At 35.4% G+C, this 14,684-nt stretch overlaps 1 protein-coding gene across 2 annotated transcripts in view; it reads right to left on the bottom strand.

Annotated features, from left to right (window-relative positions):
* The window catches only part of HBS1L (HBS1 like translational GTPase), an 88,451-nt gene that overhangs the window by 63,231 nt on the left and 10,536 nt on the right, over positions 1-14,684 (bottom strand). The window contains exons 3-5 of one of the 2 annotated variants that reach the window (XM_077776144.1): positions 11,162-11,290; positions 10,246-10,440; positions 5,039-8,990 (exon numbers count right to left, since the gene is read on the bottom strand). In XM_077776144.1, coding sequence (XP_077632270.1) covers positions 7,522-8,990; positions 10,246-10,440; positions 11,162-11,290 — 1,793 coding nt within the window. In that variant the 3' untranslated portion in view covers positions 5,039-7,521. Of the gene's footprint in view, positions 1-5,038; positions 8,991-10,245; positions 10,441-11,161; positions 11,291-14,684 lie in introns of those variants that run through there. The other variant, XM_077776143.1, reaches the window with a different exon arrangement.

The raw sequence follows: 14,684 nt of genomic DNA, 5'->3' as shown, positions 1-14,684 counted from the left end.
CAAAAGCACGCGCGCGCGCACACACACACACACACACACACACACGAATAAATTAAATTTATGAATAGATGGAATAATCTTCAACAAAATATAAGCAAATAAAATCTATCATATTAAAAGAATAAACTACCATGATGAACTAGGATTGTTTCACAATATAAATCTAAAAAATCTATTAAAATTAAAATGTTTAATAATATAATGTCTAAAGCTTCTTGCTATTTATAAAGACAATATATTTTCTCCAAACATTTTTGAAAGCATTAAGTATCTCAATAAAAATTAGAACTGGATTTTTTTCCCCCAGATAATTTGACCAGCTTGTAAACCTCATGTGGGAAAAATCAAGTGAGGTAACTCAGGAAAACTATGAAAAAGGAAAGAACAAACAAGATAGCCTACAAAACATTAAAACCACATCAAAATTGTGTAATAATTACCACAGTCACCAACAATCTGGTACTGGCACAAAACTAGAGAAAGAAATGGAACAGCAAAGAGACCCAAAATATAGATAGAAAGGAATTTAGTGCACATCAAAGATGGCAGTTCAAATCAGGTTACAGAAGAAAAGGGACATGTAATCAACAAAAGATACTGTGACAAATCCAGCTGTTGGAAAGACCAAAGATGCTAGTGAAGAAACTGGATTCCTAGCTTACTTCCTAACGGCAGCTGGATCAAAGATTAAAAGGTGTTAAGAAAAGAAGAGGAAAAAAAAAAATAGAGGAAAGGAAAGGAAACAGAAGAAAAAAGAATCTGTCAAATGTATTGAAAAAACTTAATTTTTTAAAAAATTATCTTTTGGTGGAACAGAACTTTCAAACAAGAACCTTTAAAAGACTGATGTATTTCAAAACATTAAAATCAAAATTGTGTCTTATAAAAACAACAAGCTGCAAATTGGAAAAGTATTTTCCATGCATATAACAAAAGATTAATTTTTTTTTTACTATTTAAGTACATGTACACTTATGTATACCATACATACATTGTATGTACACACACACACACACACAAAAAGTCCTTTTGAAAGAAAATGAGCAGAAAAATGAGCAAAGATTAAAAGTAGACAGTTCCAAGAAAAAGAAATACAAATAGATTTAAATATACAATAAAGCAGTTAGCCTCATGAAAAAATTTTTTTCTAATTATCAGGTTGGTGTAATAACAGAAAGAGTAATAACCGTATCTGTGAGAATCTGCACAGAAACATTCAGAAACTTGTCAGAAGGAAATCAGTACAATCTCTGTTAAAAACAATTAGGCAGTATCTATCAAAAAATTGCAGTGTATATTTTTTGGCCTAGAAATTTACCTTCTAAAAATGTAGAGTGTTCATTTTGGGGTCATTAGCAACAGCAACTGAAAACACTTAAAATGTTTATCAACAAGAGCTATTTAATGTACAACCACATTAAGAAATTCTACACAGCTTTCGAAAAGAATGAGATTGATCTCTGTATAAACGGTAAAGTCTGCAAAAGGCTTTGATAACTGATACAGATAATAGAAGTGTTATAGTATCTTCCCACGTGTCTAAATTATATATACACAGGTTCACATAGTGATACGCAAGTAAAGTTTCTAGATGAATAATACAAAAGAAATGATTTGTTTACAGGTTTATTTACAGCTTCCTGTAGGGAACAAGACTGTTGTCTACATTATGTGCCAGACATATACTAAGCTGAAGAGACAGCAGTGAACACATAAAATCCCTGCCCCCACAGAAGCTGCATGGGGGCCATGGAGAGCAGTAGGGAGACAGATAATAAAAATAACTGTGTACACACACACAATGTCAGATGTAAGTGCTGTGAGGAACAATTACACAGGACTGCAAAGGAAAGGAACTATACATATGGCAGGGTCTAATTTTACATGGAGAGGTAAAAGGGATGCAGTGAACTAGGGTGCATATGAACTCCCAGGACTGGGAGTGAAGTGATATATAAACTACATTATGAAGGATGGTCAGCCAGGAGAAATGGGGGAGGGGGGAGTGGTAGGAAGAAAGTACTATATAGAAGCAGAGGCAACTCAGGTAGGTTTGTTCTTGGGGGGGGAGGGGGGTCAGGGAGCAGGTGAACAGAAATCAATTCAGAAAAAGTCTTATAAAATAACTTAAAAGGTTTATACAGAGGCTAGAATATTAGAGCTTTATTTTAGAAAAGTTACTCTGGTTGTAATGTGGAAAGTGTTTTGGGCAAAATAAAATGAGAAGTAAAGAAACCAGATAAACGTTTCAGTAATTCTGCTCAACACCAATGGCCTTTAAGCGGTAAAGTGGTAACAAGGATGGAGAGAGAATAGTGGGGTCAAAATATGCACAATCCATCCTCACTATTGATGGTTTCCATATTTGGAAATTCAGCTAGTCAATGAAGTTTATTAGTAGCCCCCAAATCACTATTTATGGCACTTTTACAGACAAGTGCAGAGAGGCAAAAAATTTGAGTCACCCAACATGCACATTCCCACCTGGGTCAAAAGATGATACTCTGCCTTCTTGTTTTAGCTCTTCATCATAAACAAGTATCCTTTTTATGATCTATATTGTGTCACATTACACACTGTGATTTTTGTTGGTTATTTTGCTACTTAAAAAATGTTTGCTAAAGCACTGTCTAGCGTCCTGAAGTATAAGGCAGCTGTGATGTACCTTATAAATAAAAGACGTGTGTTAGAAAAGCTTTGAGTTTTAGAAAGGCTGTGATTTCAATGTTAATGAATTACTGACATATAAATAATACAATTTAAAGTGTCTTTTTAAAAATGTTTTTATTTAGGGGCGCCTGTGTGGCTTAGTCGGTTAAGCGTCCGACTTTCGCTTAGGTCATGACCTCGCGGTTCGTGGGTTCGAGCCCCGCATCGGGCTCTGTGCTGACTGTCAGCTCAGAGCCTGGAGCCTGTTTCAGTCTGTGACTCCCTCTCTCTCTGACCCTCCCCTGCTCATGCTGTCTCTCTCTCTCTCTCCTAGAAATAAATAAAAACCATTAAAAAAAAAATTTTTTAAAAAAAAAAATGTTTTTATTTATTTCTGAGAGAGAGAGAGACAGCATAAGCAGGGGAGGGGGAAAGAGAGAGAGGGAGACAGAATCTGAAGCAGGCTCCCCGTTCTGAGCTAGCTGTCAGCACAGAGCACAATGCGGGGCTCGAACCCACGAACCACGAGATCATGACCTGAGCCAAAGTAGGACGCTCAACCGACTGAGCCAACCAGGCGCCCCAAATAAAAGTGTCTTTAAAGAAACACATAAAGTAAGGTTACATACTGACTGACAAAAATGTTGTGACCAGAAGATCAAAGGCACCTAAGCCTGTATTTCCTATGAGAGCAATGCTTCAGCATTTGAGGAGTCAGTGTTGGCATACTGCACTCAAGTGTTCACTAATTTGTGACTTTATAAAATATAACTCCCACAAATAACACCAATCCACTGTATGTATACACACATACATTTACTTATTTGTAAAGCAGAAAAAATAGGACTGGTAATCAATTACAAGAAGTAAAGGAGGGAAAGAAATCAAGGATGATGCTAGCTAGGTTTCTGGCTCACGCAACTGGAAGACAGAGATACTACTAAGAAAAATGGGAAACAGAAGAGGAGGTGGCAGCTTAGATCAGGAAGGCAAAGATGTCAGCTTTGGGGAGTGTAATGTCATATATGCCACACTACAATCGATATAATTATGTGTTTAAGTACCCAAAGTCCCCTCCCATTTGAGGTTAACAATCATTTCTTTGTTCATCTTGGTGTATCTCCCGCAACTAAAATGATGTGATGTTTTCCGTTAAGTCATATAATGTAAACCAGGCACGTCAACATCAGAAATGGGCACTTTGTCTATTCTTTTCCCTTCTACTTCCATCTTTGCAATTACAGTATCTGTATTCATTATAATCTATACTTTAATAGGATTTCTATGTTAAGTCCTCAAAAGTAAATAGACAATTTTACCTTTTGGAAAGCAAGAATTCGAAATGACAAATATCTTAGAAGAAATTCTTTACAATCAGGTAGGTTTTTCTTTTTTAATTTGTTTACAGGAACTTAAAGTAGGTACCTTCAGCACAAATTATTAAAATTCCATTCTGAAGGCTCAAGCTTATCCAAAAACTCCCTATAAATTGTTATGTTTTCTTACTTGATTTAGGAGAACCTCAGAATTATAATTTATTTCAATGTAGCTTTTACAAAAATGTATACATACACTCAAAATGACATCTTTTACTCCCTAAAAGTTAAAAATACTATGTACAACTGCATATACTGAGCCTTATAATTTTAAAAGAAAGCTAGTAAAGGAATTACTATCAATCTTTCCCTGTTTAGTCAACATTCTCTTTGTTTATACAAGTAATAGAAAACAATTTTTAGGCTACTACAAATCTGACTCTATAAGCAAATACCTACTTTGCAGGAACACAAGACAAAAAAATGTGTTGATACACAGTTCCTCCTCCATGTATAACTGTGCACTTGTTTGTTTGTAGTGCTCCACATATCAATTCAGGATCAACTCAAAAGGTAAATAATCACGTAAGAACCCATTATTTTCTCTTAACTGTGTTTATCTTAACAGTGCCTCCTTTTACATTCAAAGAAAAACACTGTACTGGTTTTATCTCTGATGTGACAATCTGTTTTATGACCTCCCACTGAACACTAAAAATGAAATATAACAACACACTTGGGCTACTTATTACTCCTTTTATGAGAATATAAAAGGGTGGAAGACAAGTTCAAGAAAGGAGGATTAAAAGCCAAAAGGAGGAAAGGAGGTTAGAATGCCAGCTATTAAACTGGAAATAGGAAAAAGGTAAAACAAAAAAGAAAAGTTAAGCAAAGTGTTCTGTACAGAAGTGAAACTCTAGTTTTTGGCAAATAATGGAAAGAAGAATCATAACCAAAAGAGCCAACCAAAGACTTTAGAATGCAAAAGGACAAAACATCCATAAATATTAGATCATTTAATGACAAAAAACATGACCAAAAATAGTAATTTTAAATGTCTTTTGTATTTTGTATCATTTAGAATATAATTACATTATATCTATTCCTAAAATAAAATTTTAATGTACTTGATCATAAAGCAAATAAAAATGGCTTTGCACTGCAAAACTGTTATTGGAGTTGGAAAATAAACCAAAACACTTTGCATACCTGAGCTACCATGATAGTAGTCAGTCAAAAACAGGCAGTTGGTGCAGAATATGCATTTAGTGCAAGCAATCATCGTCACTGGGAGTATATCCATAAACAGGCACTGGTCGCTTTATCAAGGGACAAAGGCCAAGCGTGGAGGGGCAAAGGATCTTCTTGGTTCCATTCTCTGAATCTCAGAGACTGTGACAATTCCTTAGTCAACAAACCCACGTACATGTCATGTAGATCCCTGACAGACCAGTAGCCATGACAAGGGCATGGAGATGTATTTAAAAATTGTTGCTTTCCTATCATCCTGCAATATAGGTTTTTCCCTAAAGAGATAATCTTATAAATGGTAGTTACAATCCTAATCAGCCAACAAAGGGAAATCTAGTTCACTCCACAAAATCTACTCTGTAGCTTAAAAGTGTTGTACTTCCACTTGAAAATCTGTTATAAAAGAAGGTAAAAATAAATAGTCCCACTGTTCAACTTTAATATGAGTTACATAAATATTTGTGGATTCACATGCAAAGTGGATACACTTGCATTAATACTTAATCTATCAGGAATTTTTTCAGTTCCAAACTCACAGAATACAATTCACTTCTAAGTTGGAGAGGGCCCATATATAAATCTAGCTGATGAGTCATACACTAATTTTGCAAAAGTACTAAAATGTTTCATCAAGGTTTAAGACCAGGAAAACAAAAGCAGCAGTTGGGGTAATTCAAACTTTAAAATTGATCATAAAATATAACCTAATTTATATCATATCCTAAGCATCAGTATGATGTACACTGAAATATGCAATTAAAAACAAAACCTGAAGACATCACACACAAAAAAAATGTTTGGTCAAGAATAAGGAAGACATAATTCTAGCTTAAGTTTTCCCACCAAAACAGTGGATATAAAAATATCATACACAGCTGAAAATATTGGAATGTCATTCTGAAAATAAACTGAAACAAGAAATACAAAAAAAATTGTAAAAAGCACTGTGAAGTAGCTGCCAGAGAAAAATATTTCTGCACTACAAAAAGGCCAGCTATTTTATTTTCATTAAGAAATAATATTTAGATACTATTATTTTCTGCAAAAAATACTAATGATATAATATCAACATCCTCTTATGCAAGATTATAATTCCTAAATAGCAAGTTCCCTTGGTATTTCTGATTACTAGAAACTATAAAGTATAAATTCACATTGGTCAGGTGTTATTCCTAGCATTAGTAATTCCTTCCATTCTATTGACTTCTTCCCCTAAGGCAATAGTTCTCAAGTGAAAGTAACACAACAAAATCACCTGGGGACTAGTTTAAAAATATACATTCTCAAACGTCATCCCTCAGAGACTAATTGACCGTGTCTGGATTGAAGCCACGGTATCTGTTTTGAAAAAAAAATTGCCCTAGCAATTCTGATCGCTAGTTGAGGACCCAGACTGCTTTAAGGGATGAATCACGTACTTGTTCTACTGACTAGACAAGCTCTTATTTGGTCTGATGCTGCTGACACTTGGTCACGGTAGCACACACAGCTGTCAGTATCAAAGAGGAAAACTCCACATTTCATTACTTACAGTAAGAAAAAGTTAAAGAGATCTGATAAAATTACCTATTCAAACAGCATGCAACCCTACTTGAAAACACTTGCTATGTATTTAAAGTGTGCATTGAGGACAAATGGTTTCAAAAATGTATAAAAATAATTTATGTATTAATCCAACTTTAATATGTACATGGTCCCTTAAAGGATTTTAATTTTGTTATCATCAAAAATGTATTTCAACAACCTCCACAGTATTCTTAAAAGTCAGGAATTTTAAAATGTTCTAATAGAAAAATTTTATCCACCTACAGAAAAATAATGAATGGGAATATCACTAATATTTTAAAATATAATTATATCTCATCTATGCTCTGCCACATATCATAAGAAAAATCTTTATCTCGAAACTAGAATAATCCCAAGTGGCATTTTCATTTAAGAATGAAGCACAAAAATAGTTTACAAAAGAAAAGATCTCATTGTAAAAACTTACAAAGTTGAGTGCTTCAAACAAAAATATCTGAGGTTTGATTTCACAATATCAAGTTTCCATACACACTTTGTAAACATACACCCATTTTAGGCTATCAACTTAAATAAAGCCAGTTATCACTAAAAGAAAATATAGTTAAAAAAAATTTTTTTCAGTGCAAAAATACGTATCAATTAAAGTTATCAACTGACTTAAGACAATTTTAATATAAAAATCACAACTTGCATCCCATAATATACGGTAGTCCTATAAAGACTTTAAATTAATTGAAAACAAGAGCTCTACAACAGTTATCAAGTTTTCCTTCTGTTACTATTCTCTACTGAAAGCTTTCTTTTGATTGGCTTTTACAATGTCATCAGGAGATGCTGATTTGAAGTCAAATGGTGTTATTGCTATAAGAGGACTTATTTCTTTGTCCTTTATGTCTTGAACTTGTCTGCTATAAAGGAAAGTCTTATAGAGGTCAAGGGTGCGTCGCTTGCAGCTTTTCAATGGGTAACGAAGACACAGTGTAGAAGCAAAAGCTGAAGGTCTAGCAGCAAGAGCCTTGGTCCAAGAGAGAGAGAAAGGTGGTCTCCTAGTCAAAGAGCCTTTACTGGTTCTCTTATTATCCTTAGCAGAATTGAAATTTTTCCCTACCTTCGAATTTAAAACTTTAGTTCCTGATGTTGGAGCAACTGATTGGTCTACTACATGTTTCGGAACAAAATCAGGAGTTTTTATAAGGACACTAAGATCAATATTTGAATCTATTCCAGGTGACCTCATTTCAGATAAACTGAGCTTAATGGAATCCTTCTTAATCTGAGAGTTGTCTATATCAATTGTTTCTGCAATCAAATCAGAAAGTGACAAATTCTCAAGGTCTCTTGTAGGAGAAGCTTTACAAAATGCCAAAGATGACAGAGATCCTGTTAACTCTGATATTCCAGTCGAAGATGGATACCGATTTGCTAGCCTTGACAAGGGAGAGTTTCCCAAACTGAGATCTGTAAAACTGGCAGACGACTGAGTACAAAGATCAGATAAAGTAAAGCACCGGCTTGGATGATTTTCCTTGTGTTCCTGAAACAGTTCAGCTAGGGATGGACTTTCACACCGGGCAAACTGCAGATTGTCATTTTTTAAAATACAATTCTTGGCACTCTGTTCACCTGAAGAAACACTTCCGACTTCAGTCATTTTACTAGTATTTAAGTTATCATGAGCTGTATTTTCCAATGAGCTAGGTAAGAGCGAAGGACTAATTACATTTCCTAAGCTGTTTTGTACTGGAATGTTATGCAAATCAGGTAGTGAATTATGCTGAATACATAAAGAGTTACTATGCGTTGTGTTCTTTATCATTAAGGATTTTAAATCTGGTATTTCTTTGAATGCAGAATCATCTTTGGAAACAAATTCCGATTCATGAGATCTAAGCAGATCAGCACCTAGATTCTTTGAAAACAGACTTTCCTGACTATCTGTGGATGATAATCTGACTGATGGCTGAGTTTTACAAGAATCTCTTGGCGTATCATCAATGAGGTCAGCTAGTGACAGCTCTTTTGTTAACTTACATGATTCTAGCTTCTTTTCACTTTTAGGTCTGTCAAGTTTCTTTCTTTTATGGAGTAAATAGTGACTTGGTGCAACTGAATTATGATATAATCCATATTTTGCTACGGGGTCAAAAAAATCAAAGGGTTTGCTACTACAATCCAAATGATTTGTGGATTGAGGGCAAGAGCTTTGAACAGTATCAGCTGAAACTTCAGAGGAAGATAATAAGACTCCTTACCTTACAAAAGCCATTAATTTTCAGATGAATAGGTTGACATATGCAGAAGACAGTCACGGCAACCAAAAGGAAACATGAAACGAGGCATTTAATTACTAAATGTTTCTTCTGATTATAGCATGAATAAAGTGATCAAATATTTGATCATTATTTAATAAGTGAACACTCTAAAAAAACAATAATAAAGGAATTTTACCTTCCTTTACCATCTAAAGTGACCTTCATACTTTGTTCACTAATATATACAAATATAAATATTAAGTTAGTCAATATTCTAATTTTCACAAATTTTATAATGTGAGGTTTTAACATACTTAAATTATAGCCAGGACTGTCTCAAATTCAAAACAACTAAAAGACCAGTGAAAAGAACTAGGTTTATCTTCTCCTATATTTTTAATGTGTTAAAAACAAACAAACAAATAACACCATGTCACTTCTGGAATACACTATAAATAAAGATAAAATAATACTCATTTTCATATGGTCAGTTATAATTGCCTTCCCATCAAAAAAATTTTTTTTAATTTAAATGGATTATAAAATCCATCCTTATTTCATGGCAACAGACTGCACATGACTTTGATGTGGTAAAAATCTAGTCCTCCGGTTACAGGAACTACCAGCCCAGTTTAATAAATCACCATGCTCCTACTGACAGATACCATACCAATTATTACAAAGGTACTCGGTTCCCTTCTTATGCCAATTAAATTTCCAAGTTTAACCCCCAATTCTATAAATTTAAAATTAAAGATCTGATTTTGAAATGAAAGAGTATACTTATGATGTTTCAATAAAACTAATATATTTATAAATGCTATAAACATAAAGGAATTTCTGTAATTAATCGTCTGGCTATTAATGTCCATCTCCTGACCCATTAGAGTTAGAAAAACAACAATAATTAAAAAGCTCTCTAAGCTACTGACAAGAAGCAACAAGTGCCTTCTCTTGTTTTTGTCTGATTTTATTTCCCCTATATACTGCTAGTTACAAAACAAAGCAGGGAAATCACGAAAAAACAAGCTGTCACAGAGGGAAGAGAACAAAGCACTCAGCTTAAACATTCACAAACTGGAAAATCAACTGATGATAATCAGGATTACTGTAACATGCAAAATGTTCTGCCTAGGATTACTGTAACGTGCAAAACGTTATGCCCATTTTTCTTAACAGCCCCAGCAAATCAATGGCTCTTTTAAAGCACTAGCTGTGAAACAACTAAAGGAGAACCAGGAAAAGCATACCTTTTGCTGTCTTCCCTGTGGACGCTGCTCCCTCACTCTTGACCTTCAAATTCTGCATTTTATCTTGTTCCAGAACCGCTGACAAGGCCTTCTGCACGTCAAACTTGTTCTTCAGGACTGCCTCGACCAGTGTGTCATCTGGTACAGCATCTCCAAGGACCTCTCTCATGTGATCAAGGCATGAATAAAGACGAGCTAGGACAGAAAACAATTAAAAGACTGTATTTAAATGGCGACATGAAAGAACACTCCATCTTGAAAACTAAAAAAAAAGGGGCACCTGGGTGGCTCAGTCGGCTAAGCGGCCAACTTCAGCTCAGGTCATGCATGATCTCACGGTTCTTGGGTTCGACCCCTGTGTCGGGTTCTGTGCTGAAAGCTCAGAGCTTGGAACCTGCTTCAGATTCTGTGTCTCCCTCTCTCTCTCTCTCTGACCCTCCCCTGCTCACACCCTGTGTCTCTCTCTCACTCAAAAATAAACTTTAAAAAAATTATCTGAAACTATATTAGGATGTACAACTCTCCTCTTTCCTTCGCAAAAATTATTTATAATGATTATATTTTTACCCACAACAGATCTTTTTCCCTATTAGGGCTTATGAAATAATAAATATTGCTACAAGAAAACAAATCACTGAAGTTTCTCTCCTGAAGATAGAAAACGAAGATCTCTGTCAAAAATTCCAGTTACCAAATAATAGCCACACAACCCATTTTTCAGCAACATGGTTAACCATACACTCCTCAAAAATATACTTAACAAAATGCCAATTTCCCTTGACGATACAAAATATATACGTATCATTCATACCCACAATCACTATCATGAACAATCACAATAAAACTGATAAATTCTGGTGTATTGATTACCATCATTTTCAAACATGAAGCACAGATAAACTACTTTTTACTATACCTTGATCAATTCCACATAGCTGATGGTTCAAAACAGAATTGGATGACTCTTTATGATCTTCGTAATCATATTCTTCTACAGGCTCCACGAGAGAAGGTGTGTCACGTCGTGAGTAAATAAACTGAGCAGCTGGAATAGAAAATGATGGAAGAATGCTGTAGCACAGCCACTTCCCAGTGAGTCTTTTTTTTTTTTAACAAAAAAATTAAAGACAAAAGATGCTGACCTGCCACCTAAAGCCATTTACCCACATTCTGTAAAAATGGATAAAAACAAAACAAAGACAAAACACACCATACTCCAAATCCTGCTCAGACGTCCGTACTAACTACTCACTGGCCTCTACAATCACCCTCCTCCTGTTTATCTCCAAAACCTGCACCAAGCTGACTTGCCATGGTTTTCAAACACTGCCTTTCCTAACACCTCATCCCTGCCTCCCACCCCAACTTCCCTATACCATATTCTCTTCTTTGGAACAAATATGTCAAACCAATTACCAAACTTGCTTATTGGCACAATTAAGAAAATACTAAAAACAAGTTAATTTTCACTTTCTGAGAATTGCTAATTTTGTATGAATCCAAGAGTTGATCAAAATCATAGGCCTTAACTTTTGAAAAACTCTTACTATCATGCAGTGTCTACCCTTTATATGAGTGTCACACACCTAACTCTGATTTTCAGACATTAGTCTGTGCCAACCTACACAGACGGTCATCCCTCAACATGTAACTGGTATTGTATATTTCATTAAAAGGAGGAAAGACAAAAAAAAAGTGCCAATATATGCTTGTGTATCATCAACCAAATATAAGTGAGCAAAGAAAAATCATCACACACGCCCCCACGGTTGACTCTTCCACCTCAGATGCCCATTGACTTCACTTCCTGCAGCTTGTGTTCAATTATGAAGAAAATACAATTAAAGAATAAGTTAAGAAAGATAGAAATACAGGGGCGCCTGGGTGGCTCAGTCAGTTAAGCGTCCGACTTCGGCCCAGGTCACGATCTTATGGTTTGTGGGTTTGAGCCCCGCTGACAGCTAGCTCAGAGCCTAGAGCCTGTTTCAGATTCTGTGTCTCCTTCTCTCTCTGACCTTCCCCTGTTCATGCTGTCTCTCTCTCTCTCAGAAATAAATAAAACATAAAAAAAATTAAAAAAAAAAGAAAGATAGAAATACAGTATTCTACAGGCAAAGTGTTACCATAGATTTTATATTATTTAGCTTTCTGGAAGAGCACATAACAAACATGTAAGTCTACTGCTTAGTGTTCCCACATTTAACCTTTGTGCCTGTTTTCAGGAAGGCATAACCTATGAAAGAAAGAGAAACTAACTACAAAGTCTATAACTAATGTATATAAATAATGCACATATAGACCCTAGATAATACTATGGTTTATGTGTAATACCCATAGTCAGAAGGCTGTGGCATAAGTGTTATCTATTCATAGAATATATAAACAATGGCCTCAGAGATTAGTAGTAAAAGCAAAGGAAAAAAACGTAATGATACATTTTAAAAACCAAATGAATAGTACAGATAAGTACTACAGAGGCACAGAAGACTAAGTAATCACCGACGAATGGTGCAGTTATACAAAATGCGCTGAGAACATCAGAAAAACTGAGGACGAGGTGGAAGACATCTTGGACAAAGAGAACAAATAAGAGAGATAGCAGCTGAGAGAATTCTATCTTTTCTATAATGCGTGTTTCCTTAACACAATCTACTCACACCAAATGGTACACAGAAGAATGAGGAGAGTAAAACACTCATGTTGCTTTGTTTATGAGATTTTGCCCTAACACTTCAAGGTTTTGCATCATCACCTAAAAGCAGCAGGTAAAAAGTATCATCTAACACAGACTGCACTGTGACTATAATGGTACCATAAAGCCAGAGAATGCCACATTCCTCCTCTGGGCTCAGCTGGGAAGACCTGTGACTTATTTTGTGCACACCTACTACTTGGCTCTCCAAGATCTGTGAGCATTTTGCCTTTGAACATTACTTGTTAATTCTTTCTCACATTTCTATTAAGCTTTTACCTTTCTTAAAAATGTAAAGTTCGATAGTTAATGAAATAGTTCTTTATTAGAAAGTTAAGGTATCTTTTCAAATGTGCAAGCATTTTTATTAAATACTGTTTTGCTATACAGGTTGAGTGATCTGTCATAAGCCTATTTCTTCCCAGTTCTGCTATTTTTTGTATACAGCTCAGAAGACTTAAGGCTTTTAGAAAACACACATATTCTGGAGGCACCTGGGTGGCTCAGTTGGTTAAGCCTCTGACTTCAGACTTCAGCTCAGGTCATGATCTCACAGTCTGTGAGTTTGAGCCCCACATCAGGCTCTGTGCTGACAGCTCAGAGCCTGGAGCCTACTTCAGATTCTCTTTCTCTCTCTCTCTCTCTCTCTCTCTCCCCAAAATAAATAAACATTTAAGAAATTTTTAAATAATACACATATTATGATGTATATATGCCCCTATTTATCTCCCTCTAATACAAGGAGAATAGAGCATTGCTATTATAATGAAATGGGGTGGGGCACCAGAGTGGCTCAATTGGTTAAGCATCCAACTCTCAGTTTTGGCTCAGTTCATGATCTCACAGTCTATGAGTTCAAGCCCCGCATCAGGCTCTGCACTGACAGCATGGAGCCTATTTGGGATCCTCTGTCTCCCTCTCTCTCTGTCCCTCCCTGACTCTCTCAAAATTAAACATTAAAAAAAATAATAATAGTAATAATCAAATGGGGTAGTACTAAAAAATGTAAACTGGACTTTGTGTCTGGTGATTTATAAATTATTTTCCTAACTGTTTTCCTAACCTCTCATAGCTTTCAACTGTGAGGAAAACCCTAAGAAAAACCAAAAATTAAGTAAGGAAAAAATCGGGTAATTCAACGATTTTCATTTAGGAAATACTGACAGGGAAATGGGAAGTTGTCAATATTCAGGCTCCTACTCAACTTCAGAGGAACTATTTTTTTCTTGGGCGGGGGGGGGCGGTTCTTACCCCCAGTCCACACACAACTCTAACTCAGAAACTTATGCTGTGGCCACTGTTTTGGAAATAGTGTTGTCTGAATTTGCTGGGAATTGGGGAGGGAAGGAAGGTAGACCAATTCCCCAGGGAAAATAGTTACTAGTGGGGGAAAAAACAGTCCAAATCTTTGAAGCTGAAATGAGAACCCAAAAGGCAAGAAATACAATAAAAAGAGTAAGAAAGAGAAGAGAAGGATAAATAAAAAATACTATTCTAAATTTAAGTCACAAACTTTGATGGAAATGCTTTCTGAAAAATTGGGACATAATGACTTTTAAAACTTAAGGCATTTAAACATATATAAAATTTCAAAGAATTCAAAACGTGACTCCTAAACTGCTTCAAACTGTTCCCTAAACACCGTAAACTAAATATCATGTAAGAGGCACTCATTAATGATACATCTGCCGGGACTTCTTCCTCTGGAGGTTCTGATTCCATGATGCTGGAAATGGGACCGGGAATC

The sequence above is a fragment of the Crocuta crocuta genome, unplaced genomic scaffold, assembly GCF_008692635.1.
Source record: "Crocuta crocuta isolate KB4526 unplaced genomic scaffold, BGI_CrCroc_1.0 scaffold25, whole genome shotgun sequence".
In the NCBI taxonomy this organism is placed as follows: Eukaryota; Metazoa; Chordata; class Mammalia; order Carnivora; family Hyaenidae; genus Crocuta; species Crocuta crocuta.
This window is presented reverse-complemented; position numbering and strand designations above follow the sequence as displayed.